General features: G+C 39.5%; 1 protein-coding gene across 1 annotated transcript; it reads right to left on the bottom strand.

Moving 5' to 3' along the window:
- Positions 1–490: 490 nt before the first annotated feature.
- Positions 491–18551, bottom strand: tmc4 (transmembrane channel-like 4). Its single transcript, XM_057834413.1, has 15 exons — positions 17958–18551; positions 14189–14340; positions 13836–13985; positions 9476–9561; positions 9261–9406; positions 9050–9197; positions 6955–7113; positions 6724–6881; positions 6323–6443; positions 4141–4238; positions 3886–4069; positions 3669–3799; positions 1962–2117; positions 1807–1885; positions 491–1722 (listed from the first exon to the last, which is right to left on the bottom strand). Exons 1-15 carry the CDS (start codon positions 18428–18430, stop codon positions 1639–1641), a joined length of 2325 nt encoding a protein of 774 aa, XP_057690396.1. The 5' UTR covers positions 18431–18551; the 3' UTR covers positions 491–1638.
- Between the last annotated feature and the right edge of the window lie 365 nt (positions 18552–18916).

The following is an 18916-nucleotide window of genomic DNA, read 5'->3' as shown; positions in this document are numbered from 1 at the left end:
TGTATATATTTGCTGTCTTGACAAGGACAATCATGGCCTGAAATGAACGAATGAAATGAAAAAAAAAAAAAGAAATGGAATGTATGAGGGGATAGTACCCCCTGAAACCAAAATGAAAAAGAAAAACAAAAAGGACCTACTGGATATACTGTACATACGAAACAAAAACTACACACGAACAGCACCTCAACAGTCATAAAAATATATAATATGTCGATGTCTCCTGTAAATCAGCAGTGCCAAGTAGCTCCCCTATACAACAAATTAAAAACTTTATACACGTTTGGGTCCAGTAGGAAGAGCGGCCACATACAGTACGTCAATCATGAAGTAAAACCTAAAATATATATTTCTTTATTTTAATGTAGTGTGTTTATGTGTGAAAATTATTCCAATAATAACAATTTTTAAAAAAGGTTATAACCTTTAACAAGAGTCACAAAGTCATAAGGACATTTTTTATTTAAAAAAAAAAGCATGATTGTCCACTACTCACAAAAAGTTTGGAATCTTGTGTGTTGGAAGTGCAATATTTTTTCTGAAAATGCCATGAGCGTAATCAGGGAGAGAACAGTAAACGTGTACGTGTAACTTGAAAAAGGGGGACTAATTATGCTTGTGTGATTTTGACATTGGTATAGTTACAAGATGGGGATTTTCATTCTTTTTGAATTAACGAGTATTGATTTTGCTAGTACAAAAAACAGCATATGCTGGATTCAATTACCATATTTGCCCGAATATATGACGGCCCTGATTATAAGACGACCCCCTCTTTTTCAAGACTCAAGTTTGAGAAAAGACTTTTTGAACACCAAATTAATTTTTATACAGAAAATAATTACAGTACATCTGAAACAAATGATTACAACAATATATTTGGGAGAAAAAGCATGTTATTTTGCCTCATTCTAATCTTAATATCTGAAAATTTAAATATGTAAACTAAAGAGCAATCACATTCGTAAATGAATGGCTTCTGGTTTTTGAAATGTAAATAAGCCAATCTATTGTGATAAAACAACAAAATTGCAACAACTGCATTAACCATCAAAGTGAAGTCTAACTGTAACTGTAGTCTTGAAACAAATCTGAATATGGAAAAACATTGCAATAAAATAATGCAAACTGGTTAAACTTGAGAGTAGCTGACATCTGTCATGACAGAACATCGCTTCAATGATATCTGGCGCCATCTAGCGTCGTGAATGGATATAATGTCTGGACCGCGAATATAAGACGACCCCCACTTTTTCAGTCTTATTTCAATGCAAAAAACACCATCTTATATTCGGGCCAATATGGTACAGCAATATCTTTTGCGGTCATTCCTTGTGGTATTAGCATGTTTTTCCTTTGCTTCCAGATTTTTTTTTGTCTTATTACATATGCACGTGACTCTAAATTGCTCACATATTTGACTACGATTTTGAATGCTTGTTTGTCTTCAAACGCCATCCTCGCCAAAATTAATTTGGAATGGGATCCAAATCACCCACAGACTAAAGCTATAGAAAAATCGATGCATGAATGGATAGCCATCTCAACACATTGCACTCATATGAAGTAAAAAAATAAGTCAGTTTTTATAGCTATATTAAGTGGAATAAATTAATCCACAATGGGGGAAAAGATTTGTCACGCAAAATCTCTTGTTGGTATCTGAAGTTGACGACTCAGCTTCTCTATCTGTTTGACCAAGAACTGCTTATCGCGGCCCTCCTGTAAGAAAAAGTCCAAACACAAACCATCAAGATCAACAAGACTTAAACTGTTAAAGAAAAAAGTACATTGATCCTAATATACCTGTTTGAGTTGATTTCTGAGTAAAGCAACACTTTTCCCATAAACAGCAGCCAGAGCGATGAAATAACACATCACTACGCTGTAGGGGTGGCAAAAAGAAGCAGTGGATATTTAAGGATCGTCTATTCATCATTTACTGCAGAACTTTTACTGACCAAGACAAGGCAAATAGAGGAATGGAAAAGGCCTGGGATCCAATGAAGAAGAGAAACTCTTTGGTGACTTCTGAGAGGCGTTCGAAAGATGTCGGAATGATGTCCCACATGTAGGGGAAGAAGCGGAAAGGCCCGCATCCGAAAGATGGACGGATTCTGTTCGAGAAAAAAAACAAACATGGATTTTCAACTACAGTGGGACAAATAAGTATTTAGTCAACCACTAATGGTGCAAGTTCTCCCACTTGAAAATATTAGAGAGGCCTGTAATTGTCAACATGGGTAAACATCAACCATGAGAGACAGAATGTGGAAGAAAAAAAAAGAAAATTACATTGTTTGATTGTTAAAGAATTTATTTGCAAATCATGGTGGAAAAAAAAACATTTGCTCAATACCAAAAGTTAATCGAAATACTTTGTTATGCACCCTTTGTTGGCAATAACGGAGGTCAAACGTTTTCTGTAACTCTTCACAAGCGTTTCACACACTGTTACTGGTATTTTGGCCCATTCCTCCATGCAGATCTCCTCTAGAGCAGTGATGTTTTGGGGCTGTCGTTGGGCAACACGGACTTTCAACTCCCTCCTCACCCTGTTGCGTCAAAACGATAATAAGAACGGTGAGCAAAAATCCCAGAACCACAAGGGGGGACCTAGTGAATGACCTACAGAGAGCTGGGTCCACAGTAACAAAGGCTACTATCAGTAACACAATGCGCCGCCAGGGACTCAAATCCTGCACTGCCAGACATGTCCCCCTGCTGAAGAAAGTACACGTCCAGGCCAGTCTGCGGTTCGCTAGAGAGCATTTGGATGATCCAGAGGAGGACTGGGAGAATGTTTTATGGTCAGATGAAACCAAAATAGAACTTCTTGGTAGAAACACAGGTTCTCGTGTTTGCAGGAAAAAGAATACTGAATTGCACCATACCCATTGTGAAGCATGGGGGTGGAAACATCACTCTTTAGGGCTGTTTTTCTGCAAAGGGACCAGGACGACTGATCTGTGTAAAGGAAAGAATGAATGGGGCAATGTATCGAGAGATTTTGAGAGAAAATCTCCTTCCATCAGCAAGGGCATTGAAGATGAGACGTGGCTGGGTCTTTCAGCATGACAATGATCCCAAACACACAGCCAGGGCAACAAAGAAGTGGCTTCGTAAGAAGCATTTCAAGGTCCTGGAGTGGCCTAGCCAGTCCCCAGATCTCAACCCCATAGAAAATCTGTGGAGGGAGTTGAAAGTCCGTGTTGCCCAACGACAGCCCCAAAACATCACTGCTCTAGAGGAGATCTGCATGGAGGAATGGGCCAAAATACCAGCAACAATAAGTGAAAAGCTTTTGAAGAGTTACAGAAAACGTTTGGCCTCCGTTATTGCCAACAAAGGGTACATAACAAAGTATTAAGATGAACTTTTGGTATTGACCAAATACTTATTTTCCACCATGATTTGCAAAAAAATTCTTTAAAAATCAAACAATGTGATTTTCTGTTTTTTGTTGTTGTTTTTTTTTAACATTCTGTCTCTCATGGTTGAGGTTTACCCATGTTGACAATTACAGGCCTCTCTAATATTTTCAAGTGGTAGAACTTGCACAATTAGTGGTTGACTAAATACTTATTTGCCCCACTGTATGTACTACATTGTGTTATACTGTATAGCGCAGTAAAGAATAACGCGTAGTAACAATGGTTGCTACTTACGCTGCAACACTGTATATCATAACCAGAGTGGCCATGGCCCATCCAAAGAGGAGCACCACCAGGAAGACAAAAGTGGAGGTGGTGGAACGGAAGGTCTTGAGCGCAGGGCGACAGTTCTGGAAAAGTGTGACCTGAGGGGGTGTTAATGGGATTTAAGTAGTATAACTAAATACACAAAAAGGTGTTCCATGAACTCGTGCCGAGTTGTGCCGGTTACCTTCTTGCAGTAGAAGAGGATGACAAATTTGACTGTGTTAATGGCGGGCAGCAGAGGGCAGAAGAGAGCCCCAATCCAGACCACAGTCTGGCCATAAACTAAGCCCAGCACGTTGGCGGACACGACAAACTCCTGTCGACCAATCCACCGAGCCACCTTGTTGGACCAGTTGTCCACCAGTATCCTGGAAACAACCACAAGAGTGAAACAGTAAATGCACATGGGACAGGTGTTCATTTTTTTGTTAAAGTTTACCTCCGTGGAAACTCCACCAATGCTAGCATACCAACGGTGACGATGAGATCGAAGAGTGCTAGCTTGTACATTTCTTGCCCCACTCGTGTTTCCCAGCACTGGCAAAAACATGACACAAGAAATCTTAAAATGTTGACAAATACAAAATTTACTAGTAAGATAACTACAGATTTGCCAAGAGAGAGAAAAAGCATTCGCACTAACTGGTACCTCAGAAGAGGTACAAATAAGATTATCATTTTATTTTATTTATCCTACAATGGGAAAATTAACTTTTCAGTGACAACTCGCCCAAGAAACGAGACATAAGCTTTCACTGTTCATTTGGTAGAAAAGGGAAAAGAAGTAAGTAGATGAAGGGTAACTATTCCTTGGGTGGAAAGGGGAAAACAAGAAGGCTGTGAGGGGTCAGTTATTCATTGGATGGAAAAGGGAAAACAAAATGGTGAAAGAGGGATCACTATTCCTTGGGTGGATGAGGGAAAAACAAGCAGGTTGATGAAGTGTCACTACTTCTAGGGTGGAGCAAGGGAAAGCAAAAGGCTATATGAGGGGGTCACTTTTCATTGGGTGGAAAAGGGAAAACAAAATGATGGATGGGGGAGGGTCACCATTTTTTGGCTGGAAAAGGAAAAACAAAAGGGTGGAAGAGGTGTCACTATTTCTAGAGTGGAAAAAGGAAAACAAAAGGGTGAATGAGGAATCACTATTCCTTTGATGGATAAGGGAAAAATAAAAGTCTGGTTTTAGCGTTACTACTTCAAGGGTGGAGAAAGGGAAAACAAAACTCTAGACTATGGGTCACTATTCCTTGGGTGGAAAAGGGAAAACAAAAGGCTGGATGAGCAGGTCACCATTTCTTGGCTGGAAAAGTGAAAACAGGAGGATGGAAGGGATGTCACTATTTCTCGGGTGGAAAAAGGGAAAACAAGAGGATGGAAGAGATGTCACTATTTTTAGGGTGGAAAAAGGGAAAAACAAAAGGCTATATGAAGGATCACTATTCCTTGGGTGAATGAGGGAAAAACAAAAGGGTGGATTTAGCATCACTACTTCTAGGTTCGAGAAAGGGAAAACAAAAGGCTAGATGAGAGGTCACTACTCCTTGGGTGGAAAAGGGAAAACAAAATAATTCATGAGGGATCACTACTCCTCAGGAGGAAAAGGGAAAACAAAATGATGGATAAGGGTGTCACTATTTCTTGGCTGGAAAAGGGAAAACAAGAGGGCAGAAGAGGTGTCACTATTTCTAGAGCAGAAAAAGGGAAAACAAGAGCGTGGATGAGGGGTCAGTATTCCTTGGTTGGAAAAGGGAAAACAAAAGGTACATGAGGGATCACTGTTCCTTGGGTAGATGAGGGAAAAACAAAAGGGTAGATTTAGCATCACTACTTCTAGGTTGGAGAAAGGGAAAACAAAAGGCTAGATGAGAGGTCACTACTCCTTGGGTGGAAAAAGGAAAACGAAAGAATTCATTAGGGGTCACTACCCCTCAGGAGGAAAAGGGAAAACAAAACGATGGTTAAGGGTGTCACTATTTCTTGGCTGGGAAAGGGAAAAGAAGAGGGCAGGAGAGGTGTCACTATTTCTAGAGCGGAAAAAGGGAAAACAAGAGGGTGGATGAGAGGTCACCATTCCTTGGGTGGAAAAGGGAAAACAAAAGAATTCATGAGGGGTCACTCTTCCTCGGGTGTACAATGGAAAACAATAGGCTGGATGAGGTGGTCAATATTTCTTTGGTGGAAAAGGAAAAACAAATGACTGTAAGAAGGCTCACGATTCCTTGGGTGGGTGAGGGAGGGGAAAAAAATAACTGCGCTCCTTTTGGGGAGAACGATGTGGAATTTGGAAATAATACCTCAGCACAAAAGCAACAAACTAAAACATTACCCTAGAACCATTGCGTGAAAAAAACTCTAGTACAAGTAAAACACTCTAGTACAAGAAAAAATACTGAAAAGTATAACGACAATCAAATAAACACGAGTAATTAATATTATAGCATTTGATCCCTTTAAAAAAAAACATCTTTCAGTGATCTAAGCCCCAGAAAACGAGATTTTGGATACAAATAACCGTGCCTGAATCTCTGCCTAGGAGTAAACAAGTCAGTCCTACTTATGTTTTCAGATTACATTGATTCAGATGATATTTATGTCATGTGTTGTTTTTGCATGCTTACCGGGTACTCCTCATGGTTGTACTGGCACACGTCACACTTGGTTTTGTCTGTCTGGCATGTGATCTGACCCCACAGAGTGAACAGCAGAACTCCCAAGCTCACAAGGCGAAGGAACACTGCCCTGAATATAAGAGACACATTTCTCTTCAAATACTATATTATCCAGACTATAAATTCCACTTTCTCCCGAGCTTGGCAATTTATATTTGCTTTTTTTCCCCACACTGACAACCACAAGGGCACATACTCAGGTGTCTTATTGCTTGAGTGGGATTAGTTTGACTTAAACGTAATATGTTTTGCTACATGTCCTAAGTATAGACACCTAGCCTTGACATAGCAGACATAGACAAACTATAAATTGTCGCCAAGTCTCAAATCCCCAAATGTGCTGCTTGCACCTTAGCAGAGCCAGTATGACTGTGGTGCTAGGTCGATATCGCTCAATAAGGGCAATCTGGTCACAGAGGAAAGGCACCAGGAAGTTTCCGGCGGTGATCACAATGGAGGGTAGATACTCAAAAATCAATCCCAGAATCCCCGGTTGACCACTCTTCCCCTGTGGTGTGAGAAATCAACCAAATAAACAATGACGGTATTTGTCAATATAATGGCCAGTCATGGGTGTTTACCTGACTGAAAACAGTCGCCTCAAAGATCCCGAAACAGGCAGCACCGATGAGCCCCAAAGCAACAATACCCATGACGATGCGCAGGGCGTACAAGACTATTTTTTGACTCGTGGTCAGAGCAGCTGCCTTTTTCTTCAAAAACTGCTCCTCCAAGTCCACCTAAACGCAACAAACCAGTAGGACAACACAAGGTAGCAGTAAAAAAAGCGCTTCCTAGCTGTGTAACGATGCATCGATCAAAGTCCCTTGTGTTACCGTATTGGCCCGAATATAAGACGGCCCTGATTATAAGACGACACCCTCCTTTTCAAGACTGAAGTTTGAAAAAAGACTTTTTGAACACCAAATTAATTTTTATACAGAAAATAATTACAGTACATCCGAAACAAATGATTATAACAATATATCTTGAGAGAAAAAGCATGTTATTTTGCCTCATTCAAATCTTAATACCTGAACATTTAAATATGTAAACTAAAGTGCAATCACATTTGTAAATGAATACGCCTCTGGTTTCTGAAATGTAAATAAACCAATCTATTGTGATAAAACAACAAAATTGCAATAACTGCATTAACCATCAATGTGAAGTCTAACTGTAACTGTAGTCTTGAAACAAATCTGAATAAGGAAAAACATTGCAATAAAATAATGCAAACTGGTTAAACTCGAGAGTAGCTGAGATCTGTCATGAAAGAACATCACTTCAATGATATCTGGCACCATCTAGCGTCGTGAATGGGTATAATGTCTAGACCGCGAATATAAGACGACCCCCACTTTTTCAGTCTTATTTCAATGCAAAAAACACACTGTCTTGTATTCGGGCCAATACGGTAAATGCTAACTGCCCGTTTTTTTGCTTTTAACCAAGAATCGAGACTGTTTTACGTTCATATCTATGATTGAATGAAAATGATTATTATCAAATGTGCGGGATGTGTTTGTAATAAGACACAGAAGAGGTGATCAAATTTTGCGGTAATGTGGTCAAAGGTCACTGTGGTGAGAAAAGGAATTTTGCGATGACAAAGAATAGAATAGAATAGAATAGAATAGAATAGAATAGAATAGGTCTTTATTGTCGTTGTCAACAACAGAACATTGTGAACAACGAAATTGGACGTGGCACTCCAGTATAAACAAAAAACAATTGATAACGGATTAGATATGATGAGAAGATAGGGGTCGAAGAGGTCAGAAATATGATGGATGCCTTGAATTTGGAAATCCACTCTCAGAGTGCTCCTCTAGTTTTACAAATAGAGAGAGCCCTTGGTTAACGATGTCCTCGAACTACGATGTTTCGACTTTATGGCGCCCGTAATTTCGGCTGGAATTAGAGAACGGCATAGGTCGGCATCAATTTAAAAAAAAAAGACACGAAGGAAAACCGAGGTGATACGCAGACAAATGAAAAAAAACAAGGCAATGATGCAACTAGCAACGAAGGAATAGACAAACTGTCAAATGGCAACAAGTCAATATCTCGGCAAGCCGCCTAGGATCGGTTTAAAGGCACTGCTGATTAGTTGGAATTGGATGCAGGTACGACGTTGGGAACTCATCCCACAGCTTTGTAACAAAACAATCTGACCAGCAGCAGAATGTGATAAAATAATGCCAGTCCTCATACTAGCTTCGCTTGCTAGCTAGCACAGCTACTATCCCAGTCCAGTCCAACTGCGCCATCACCCCCAATTTGCATTGCGTGCGTAAAACATGGCACCCTCCATAGGGCAAAACATATATTAAACATAACAGATTTTCAAATCAATGGCAATAATATATGTGTTTTAAGATACTTTTGTAAAAGACAACAATTGTGGCTTATTAGAGCTTACAAGTCTTTAAGTCCGAGGTTCCCTTTGAGGTGTTTTTTTTTTTTTTTTTTTTTTTTAATATCAATAAATATTATTATTATTTTTTTTTCAAATTGACATTGCATCGTCATGAAATTGATGATTTACATTCCTAACTATTGATTCATTGGCTGCCATTGACGGCAATAGATGCAAATGATCGCTGCCAACCCTAATACGTTGCTAATGGTCACTAACTAGGCATTATAATGAGTGGTTTGAGTGTCCCTGACCTGTAACCGGTAATGAATATTCTTCTGCTTCAGCTTGGTCGCTTGGTCTCCCAGGCAACCATAGTCCCATCCCGTGAACACGATGGCGCTGTAGTCGCCAACAGCGCTGCCTCCCGTCGCCACGGCAACTCGAGCAGCTGTCCCCATCCTGCAAAGTGAGTCCAGTAAATACTTGAAGGTATGCATTCTATTCGTTTGTTGAGCAACTGACCTAGCCATGATGCAGATGAGGCAAAACGCAAAGAAGAAGACAACGGTGAAAAGGTAGGCTAGCGGGATGTTGTAGGAGAAGTTGGTGTCGCGTACTAGCGTGTTGCTGTAGTAGCCATAAAACAGGTATGAATACTCCATGAAGCCCTGAATTAATGGAAAGAAAAATGATCATCTTAAAAGACAACGTTGTATAGAGTCACTTGAGTTTCTCACCGTTCCCGAAAGGAAGTCAAGGATGTAATTATAGAACACGGCTAAGACTTGAGGATTAGGATCGTATTCCATGCATTCCTCGGGCCCTGGAAAATAAGATTACTACCGCATTTTTTGGACTATAAATCGCAGTTTTTTTTCATAGTTTAGAGCAATTTATGTGTGAAATTATTAAGACATTACCGTATTGGCCTGAATACAAGACACCCCTGATTATTAGACGACCCCCTCATTTTCAAGACTCAAGTATGAAAAAAGACTTTTTGAACACCAAATTAATTTTTATACAGAAAATAATTATAGTACATCTGAAACAAATGATTATACCAACATATTTGAGAGAAAAAGCATGTTATTTTGCCTCATTCAAATCTTAATATCTGAACATTTAAATGTTACATTTGTAAATGAATGGCTTCTGGTTTTTGAAATGTAAATAAACCAATCTATTGTGATAAAACAACAAAATTGTAATAACTGTATTAACCATCAAAGTGAAGTCTAATTGTAACTAGTCTTGAAACAAATCTGAATAAGGAAAAACATTGCAATAAAATAATGCAAACTGGTTAAACTTGAGAGCAGCTGAGATCTGTCATGACAGAACATCGCTTCAATTATATCTGGCGCCATCTAGCGTCGTGAATGGGTATAATGTCTAGACCGCAAATATAAGACGACCCCCACTTTGCAGTCTTATTTCCATTATTTCAATGCAAAAAACATAGTCTTATATTTGGGCCAATACGGTATCCATCATTTCATAAGTTATTTTCGCACGAAACCACAAGAGGGTGCTCAAGGCCTGTGTTTCAATACTCGCGGTAATTTATAAAAATAAATAAAAAACTGAGAAGGACTGAAAAAAATGGCACCGAAAAGAAAACTGAATCCTGCATTCTGATTTCGACTTTCCGTCGCTGGAGTGTCATCCGCCATTTTGCCCCCATTTGTTTTTTTTTTTATAAAGTTGACTCTTGTTTTGTAATGCATGGTTTTATTTTGGCAGAGGAAGAGTAGACCAGGTAGTAGCTCCACACACGAGTAAGAACGCATGTACACACGAAGACGAACGCATTTGTGCACACGAAGAAGTCGCGCAGCCGAGTGAGAGAGAGGAAAGATTCCAGCTGGAAGCACATTTGTTGCGTGTGAAGCATCCACACAGGAAACACCTGTATATAATACCTTTTGTACTGTTTATTTTGCATTTTCAATTGTGGTAGAATACTTGGGGCGAGTTTATGTGATTGTTTTCGAAAATGTGCGGACCCTAACTGATACATGCTAATCATTTGTGTGGATTGTGATTGCTGTATCAGCTGTTAGTTATAAATGCAGCTTTGAACTGCTGTTATTAAAGAAGAAAAGTGATTTAATTTTTATTTTAGTCTCTTTCTGCAAAGGTTGATGTCATGAGCAGCAAACCACACAGACGTCTGACATCGTCATTTCAGAGTTTAGCTCGCCGTCTAGCTAGGCCTTGGCTCCAACATCTTAGCGAGGACAGTACAATGACGTATCATACAGTGGTACCTCTACGTACGAAGTTGATTCGTTCCAGGACCTTGTTTGTAAGTCGAAATTGTCGTATGTCGAGCAGGATTTTCCCATGAGAATCACTAATTTATTCCACAGCTTAAAAACATACACTAAATAAATACAGTGGGGCGAATAAGTATTTAGTCAACCACTAATTGCGCAACTTCTCCCACTTGAAAACATTAGAGAGGCCTGTAATTGTCAACATGGGTAAACCTAAACCATGAGAGACAGAATGTGGAGAAAAAAAAACAGAAAATCACATTTTGTTACTTTTAAAGAATTTATTTGCAAATTGTGGTTGAAAATAAGTATTTGGTCAATACCAAAAGTTGATCTCAATACTTTGTTATGTACCCTTTGTTGGCAATAAAGGAGGCCAAACGTTTTCTGTAACTCTTCACAAGCTTTTCACACACTGTTGCTGGTATTTTGGCCCATTCCTCCATGCAGATCTCCTCTAGAGCAGTGAGGTTTTGGGGCTGTCGTTGGGCAACACGGACTTTCAACTCCCTCCACAGATTTTCTATGGGGTTGAGATCTGGAGACTGGCTAGGCCACTCCAGCACCTTGAAATGCTTCTTACGAAGCCACTCCTTTGTTGCCCTGGCTGTGTGTTTGGGATCAGTGTCATGCTGAAAGACCCAGCCACGGCTCACCTTCAATGCCCTTGCTGATGGAAGGAGATTTTCACTCAAAATCTCTCGATACATGGCCCCATTCATTCTTTCCCTTACACAGATCAGTCGTCCTGGTCCTTTTGCAGAAAAACAGCCCCAAAGCATGATGTTTCCACCCCCAAGCTTCACAGTGGGTATGGTGTTCTTCGGATGCAATTCAGTATTCTTTCTCTTCCAAACACGAGAACCTGTGTTTCTACCAAAAAGTTCTATTTTGGTTTCATCTGACCATAACACATTCTCCCAGTCCTCTTCTGGATCATCCAAATGCTCTCTAGCGAACTGCAGACGGGCCTGGACGTGTACTTTCTTCAGCAGGGGGACACATCTGGCAGGGCAGGATTTGAGTCCCTGGCGGCGCATTTTGTTACTGATAGTAGCCTTTGTTACTCTGGTCACAGCTCTCTGTAGGTCATTCACTAGGTCCCCCCCGTGTGGTTGTGGGATTTTTGCTCACCGTTCTTGTTATGATTTTGACGCCACGGGGTGAGATCTTGCATGGAGCCCCAGATCGAGGGAGATTATCAGTGGTCTTGTATGTCTTCCATTTTCTAATAATTGCTCCCACAGTTGATTTCTTTACACCAAGAGTTTTACCTATTGCAGATTCAGACTTCCCAGCCTGGTGCAGGTCTACAATTTTGTCTCTGGTGTCCTTCGACAGCTCTTTGGTCTTGGCCATAGTGGAGTTTGGAGTTTGACTGACTGAGCTTGTGGACAGGTGTCTTTTATACCGATAATGAGTTAAAACAGGTGCCATTAACACAGGTAACAAGTGGAGCCTCGTTAGACCTCGTTAGAAGAAGTTAGACCTCTTTAACAGCCAGAAATCTTGCTTGTTTGTAGGTGACCAAAAACTTATTTTCCACTGTAATTTGGAAATAAATCCTTTAAAAATCAAACAATGTGATTTTTTTCCCCACATTCTGTCTCTCATGGTTGAGGTTTACCCATGTTGACATTTACAGGACAGGCCTCTCTAATCTTTTCAAGAAGGAGAACTTGCACAGTTGGTGGTTGACTAAATACTTATTTGCCCCACAGTAAATACTGCTGGAACCATTACAAATGACAATTACACAGAGCAAAACAAATAAATTATACATAGAAATCTTAATAATAATAATAATAATAATGATAATACCTGTAATAATGTAACGAATTTGCTTCTAATGTGGCAAATGTGTTCTGCGTGCTGTACCTGAACGCACTGCGTGGCTGACGTGACAGTAAGATAGGTGCGGTAGATATTTTACGTTCTCTTTTAATGTCCTGTTGTTGGCGTCAACTGCGGCAGACAGTAGGCGTCTTGTGTTGCACAAGTTCTGAAATAAATGATTAAAAACCTAATGAAGCTGGCGGTTTCTTTAGCGATGTTACCACAATAATAATTGTCACCTTAACTTACAAAGAATGGCGAACGGAGATCGGAGAAGGACAGTCAGGATCGGAGGCATTCTACGGCCGTTTTGTCGAGCCAGTTTACGGACGTGCACACCACGCTCATATTTTTCTATTATTTCCACCTTCATTTCAATGGTAAGCATCACTTTTTTCCTTTTTTTTCACCACCTGCACTAACCTTCTTGGAACCCATGTTGATTTCTCAAATCCGCCGTGCGTCCGTCTTGCAGGAAAACAAAGAAACTGTATTTGGAACAAGTCCTTGGATGTAGAAACAATTGGCGAGTCAAATTTTACATTGGATGTTGAAGGGATTGTGTGTCGAAGCGATCGTATGTCGAAGTACCACTGTACATGTTTTTGGATGGTTATTTTGAGATTTAGAGGGTATTTAGGGGTACTTAAATGGTTAATTCCAACATAAATCGCCAGAGTAGGAACGGAACTCATTCGTAACCCAGGGACTACCTGTATTTTAAATTCCCTTTCAAGATGACATGTTTGTTCTTGGTGGTTTTAATCAAATAAATTTCCCCCCAAAATGCGACTTATACTCCGGTGCGACTTATGTTTTTTCTCCCTCTTCATTGCACATTTTTTGGCTTGTGCGAATAATACTCAGGTGCGACTGACAGTCCGAAAAATATGGTAATAGTGCATAGCCTTAAAAGAGGTCACAAGTAAAATCTGTGTTTACACAACACACATGGAATGTTGTCAAATGGAGTGGTTACCAGTTTTGTTGACAAAGCTGGTGTCGACAGATCTGAAGATGACACTGGGGATGAGGACGAACCCAGCGATGAGTAGAAAGGAGACAAAATTAAGTAGAACCAGGAAGCGGAGGAATAAGAAGTAAGACTCAACGCCTCCACCAAAGTTACCTGTTGGGATGAAGAAAGATGAAGTTTGGAATGATACATTAAGCATTACATGTAGTTCTTGTGGTAAAACATATATAATTAAAGAGATTGAACACAATAAGGTTTTAAACAAAGTTTTTTTTGTTTTAGTAATGAAGTCCAGAAATGCTTGTATCAAATGTGATACATTTGGCAATATAGAGTTAAATTGAGCGTATGATTACCTCCAATCTTTTGCAAAGACTTCCTCCATAACATAAAGAGGTTTAAGACCTCTGTGGCATTATTTTGAATTTTCTGCAGGGTTTTGCGATGCCTCTGTTTCCATGATGTCATGGTGGAGGAAGCAACAGGCACATGCATTTCCTGCACCTGCCTGGAAATAGAGAATAGTGTACACTTGCATGGCATGATAAATTAAAAAAAACAAAATACATACAGTGCCTTGCAAAAGTATTCGGCCCCCTTGAATCTTGCAACCTTTCGCCACATTTCAGGCTTCAAACATAAAGATATGAAATTTAATTTTTTTGTCAAGAATCAACAACAAGTGGGACACAATCGTGAAGTGGAACAACATTTATTGGATAATTTAAACTTTTTTAACAAATAAAAAACTGAAAAGTGGAGCGTGCAATATTATTCGGCCCCTTTACTTTCAGTGCAGCAAACTCACTCCAGAAGTTCAGTGAGAATCTCTGAATGATGCAATGTTGTCCTAAATGACCGATGATGATAAATAGAATCCACCTGTGTGTAATCAAGTCTCCGTATAAATGCACCTGCTCTGTGAAAGTCTCAGGGTTCTGTTTAAAGTGCAGAGAGCATTATGAAAACCAAGGAACACACCAGACAGGTCTGAGATACTGTTGTGGAGAAGTTTAAAGCCGGATTTGGATACAAAAAGATTTCCCAAGCTTTAAACATCTCAAGGAGCACTGTGCAAGCCATCATATTGAAATGGAAGGAGCATCAGACCACTGCAAATCTACCAAGACCCGGCCGTCCTTCCAAACTTTCTTCTCAAACAAGGAGAAAACTGATCAGAGATGCAGCCAAGAGGCCCATGATCACTCTGGATGAACTGCAGAGATCTACAGCTGAGGTGGGGGAGTCTGTCCATAGGACAACAATCAGTCGTGCACTGCACAAATCTGGCCTTTATGGAAGAGTGGCAAGAAGAAAGCCATTTCTCAAAGATATCCATAAAAAGTCTCCTTTAAAGTTTGCCACAAGCCACCTGGGAGACACACCAAACATGTGGAAGAAGGTGCTCTGGTCAGATGAAACCAAAATTGAACTTTTTGGCCACAATGCAAAACGATATGTTTGGCGTAAAAGCAACACAGCTCATCACCCTGAACACACCATCCCCACTGTCAAACATGGTGGTGGCAGCATCATGGTTTGGGCCTGCTTTTCTTCAGCAGGGACAGGGAAGATGGTTAAAATTGACGGGAAAATGGATGCAGCCAAATACAGGAACATTCTGGAAAAAAACCTGTTGGTATCTGCACAAGATCTGAGACTGGGACGGAGATTTATCTTCCAACAGGACAATGATCCAAAACATAAAGCCAAATCTACAATGGAATGGTTCAAAAATAAACGTATCCAGGTGTTAGAATGGCCATGTCAAAGTCCAGACCTGAATCCAATCGAGAATCTGTGGAAAGAGCTGAAGACTGCTGTTCACAAACACTCTCCATCCAACCTCACTGAGCTCGAGCTGTTTTGCAAGGAAGAATGGGCAAGAATGTCAGTCTCTCGATGTGCAAAACCAATAGAAACATACCCCAAGCGACTTGCAGCTGTAATTGGAGCAAAAGGTGGCGCTACAAAGTATTAACGCAAGGGGGCCGAATAATATTGCACGCCCCACTTTTCAGTTTTTTATTTGTTAAAAAAGTTTAAATTATCCAATAAATTTTGTTCCACTTCACGATTGTGTCCCACTTGTTGTTGATTCATGACAAAAAAAAATTATATCTTTATGTTTGAAGCCTGAAATGTGGCGAAAGGTTGCAAGGTTCAAGGGGGCCGAATACTTTTGCAAGGGACTGTACATATCACCTACTATTTTGATGTACTTATGTACAGTCCCTGACAAAAGTCTTGTCACTAATCCATTTTGTAGAAACAATTGCTAATAACTATGACTTTTAATTATTCAATTGGTTTCAGAAATGGCTCATATGTAAGCTAAAATATATTTGTTTCACTGAAAAAAGATTTGTCGTTTCATGAAGACATAAAGGTCAAATTTTGGCAAGACAAAATTTTTGTCGCCTACAGAAAGTAGTGTGAAAATTGAACAAAAAATGTACTTCAAATAAAAAAATATGTTACATAACATAAGCGAACTAAGCAGTGGTGCTGTGAGATCCAAATTTAATATTTTGTATGACTTCCATGGGCTTGAAGGACTGCATCCATGCGGTTCGGCAAGGATTCATACAATTTATTGATGAGGTCATCAGGAACATCAAAGAAAGCAGTCTTGCATGCCTCCCAGAGTTCATCAACATTCTTGGGTTTCGTCTTCCATGCTTCCTATTTCATCCTACCCCAGACATGCTGAATGATCTTCATGTCTGGTGACTGGGCTGGCCAGTGCTGGAGGATCTTGATCTTCTTTGCCTTGAGGAACTTTGAGGTAGAGATTGAAGTATGCGATGGAGCACCATCCTGCTGCAGAATTTGTCCCTTTTTATGGTTAGGAATGTAAGGGGCAGCTAAGATTTGTTGATATTTCAGACTATTTATCTCTCAGGGTGCAGACAATTTAAAAACCGTGTGGCATTTTCCAAGGCCCACAGCCTGTCAAAAGGATAGACGCTGGAAAAGTGGCAAAGGGTGGATTTTTCAGATGAATCTTCCATTGAATTACTGCACAGTCGCCACAAATATTGCAGGAGACCTACTGGAGCCCGCATGGATCCGAGATTCCCTCAGAAAACAGTGAAGTTTGGTGGTGGCAAAAACATAGTCTGGGGTTACATCCAGTATGGGTGTGTGCGAGAGATCTGCAGGGTGGAAGGCAACATAAATAGTCTGAAATATCAACAAATCTTAGCTGCCTCTTACATTCCTAACCATAAAAAGGGACAAATTCTGCAGCAAGATGATGCTCCATTGCATACTTCAATCCCTACCTCAAAGTTCCTCAAGGCAAAGAAGATCAAGATCCTCCAGGAACGGCCAGCCCAGTCACCAGACATGAACATCATTGAGCATGAGCAAGTACATTTTTTGTTCAATTTTCACACTACTTTCTGTAGGCGACAAAACTTTTGTCTTGCCAAAATCTGACCTTTATGTCTTCATTAAATGATAAATCTTTTTTCAGAGAAACAAATATATGTTTGTACATTCAACATCATTTGGGAGGGTCTTAGCTTTCATATGAGCCATTTCTGAAACCAATTGAATAATTAAAAGTCAGGTTATTAGCAATTGTTTCTACAAAATGGATAAGCGACAAGACTTTTGTCAGGCACTGCATTCCCCCGATGTTTTTTGATGCATGTACTGTATACTGTATATTTACAGTAAATTTAAATTTAGGCATAAAGGGGTTAAACACCCCCGATTAACTCATTGACTGGTCAAAATGGATTGAAAGTATAGCGCTGTCAATGGCACTGAAACAAGGACATTCACTGCCAGTCTTCCAATTTCTCATTAATTGGTCTTCTGTCACCGTCAATGGCAGGCAATGAATTAATGTCAGTTTTCATTGATGTTTGTCAAACTATTCATAAAAATGAATTCTTTAGCAAAAGTCGAGTCATTTAGAGCCACTGCCATTGACAGTGATAGACATAGAATCCATTTCAACTATGATGGCTGGCAATGAGTTATAATGCTTCACTGCCATTGACGGCGCAGGACATCCAGTCCAATTTGACTCCCAGTCAAAATGGATTGAACGTCCAGTGATACCATTGGTAACCAATCAGCTAAATAAACAAAACAAAAAAAGTTTCAGACCTCACAGCCCTTTTCAGAGCCAAAGGCAGAGGTATGGTGCGAAGGTCCCGAGGCTCCTGTCCGGAATCTATATAGCCATCCACTTCATCATCATCATCATCATCTTGTATTTCGTTGGCTGCCGGGTTCCAATTAAAATGAGGGTAGTTGTGATTGGACCCTCGAGATGAAGGGCGTCGCAGTCTCAGTGACTCCTGGCCATTGGAGTACACGTTATCTGCTATTAAGAGACAATTAAATTGACATGTTAAAACAAGACAAATATTTAGTCTTTGGGGAAAAAATGACACACCTTCAGCATATTCATCCATGTAGTCCGTTGATTCTTGTCGCTGTGGGTCCATTTTGCTTGAGTTTGTTACCCTGCAACTACTAATAAAGGTTAAAAAAAAATTAAACAAAACAGGAGCTCGTTTTGAGGAAGCTATGTATTCAGGGAATACGTTCACTCCTCGGATGGACTTTACACCCATTTAGGTGGATACACTTCCTTGTATGATTTAACCCTTTATAACCTCTGAAAGCAGCACAAGTTTTTACCTTAATGTTGTTAAATAATTCATGAAAAAAGTTTGGATGTCTAGCTAACATCTTCGATTCCTGTATTTGCATTTATATGCACATATACGTGTATGTATATATCAGTATATCAAAAAGATAATTCATTCGACAAATACAATATAAAAATTGAAAATCCTAAATTCAAAATATATTTAAAAAAAAAAAAACCCACAGGAAAAAAAAAAAAAATCTCTAAAAATTCAAAGAAATTGAGAAAATATTTTTGGGGAAATATAAAGCATTTTATTAATGAAATCTCATTTTTTCATTTCTCATTTCATCTCATTTCTCATCTTTTTTCTTTTTAAATAGAATGTATTTATTAATGTATATTTAATATTTTTCTTTTTGGTTTTTTTGTTTCTAGTTTTTCAATTTAATTTTCAATTAAAGGTATT

Source organism: Corythoichthys intestinalis, chromosome 4 (genome assembly GCF_030265065.1).
Source record: "Corythoichthys intestinalis isolate RoL2023-P3 chromosome 4, ASM3026506v1, whole genome shotgun sequence".
NCBI classification, from domain to species: domain Eukaryota; kingdom Metazoa; phylum Chordata; class Actinopteri; order Syngnathiformes; family Syngnathidae; genus Corythoichthys; species Corythoichthys intestinalis.
This window is presented reverse-complemented; position numbering and strand designations above follow the sequence as displayed.

Bases quoted from the DNA above. Each gene is read 5' to 3' on its own strand.
- tmc4 (XM_057834413.1), bottom strand. From the start codon at position 18,430: ATGGGTGTAAAGTCCATCCGAGGAGTGAACGTATTCCCTGAATACATA. The intron at 4,070-4,140 runs GTAAACTTTAAC...GGTTGTTTCCAG, and splicing joins TTGGTGGAGTTTCCACGGAG to GATACTGGTGGACAACTGGT. The intron at 1,886-1,961 runs GTCAGTAAAAGT...CCACCCCTACAG, and splicing joins CCTCTATTTGCCTTGTCTTG to CGTAGTGATGTGTTATTTCA.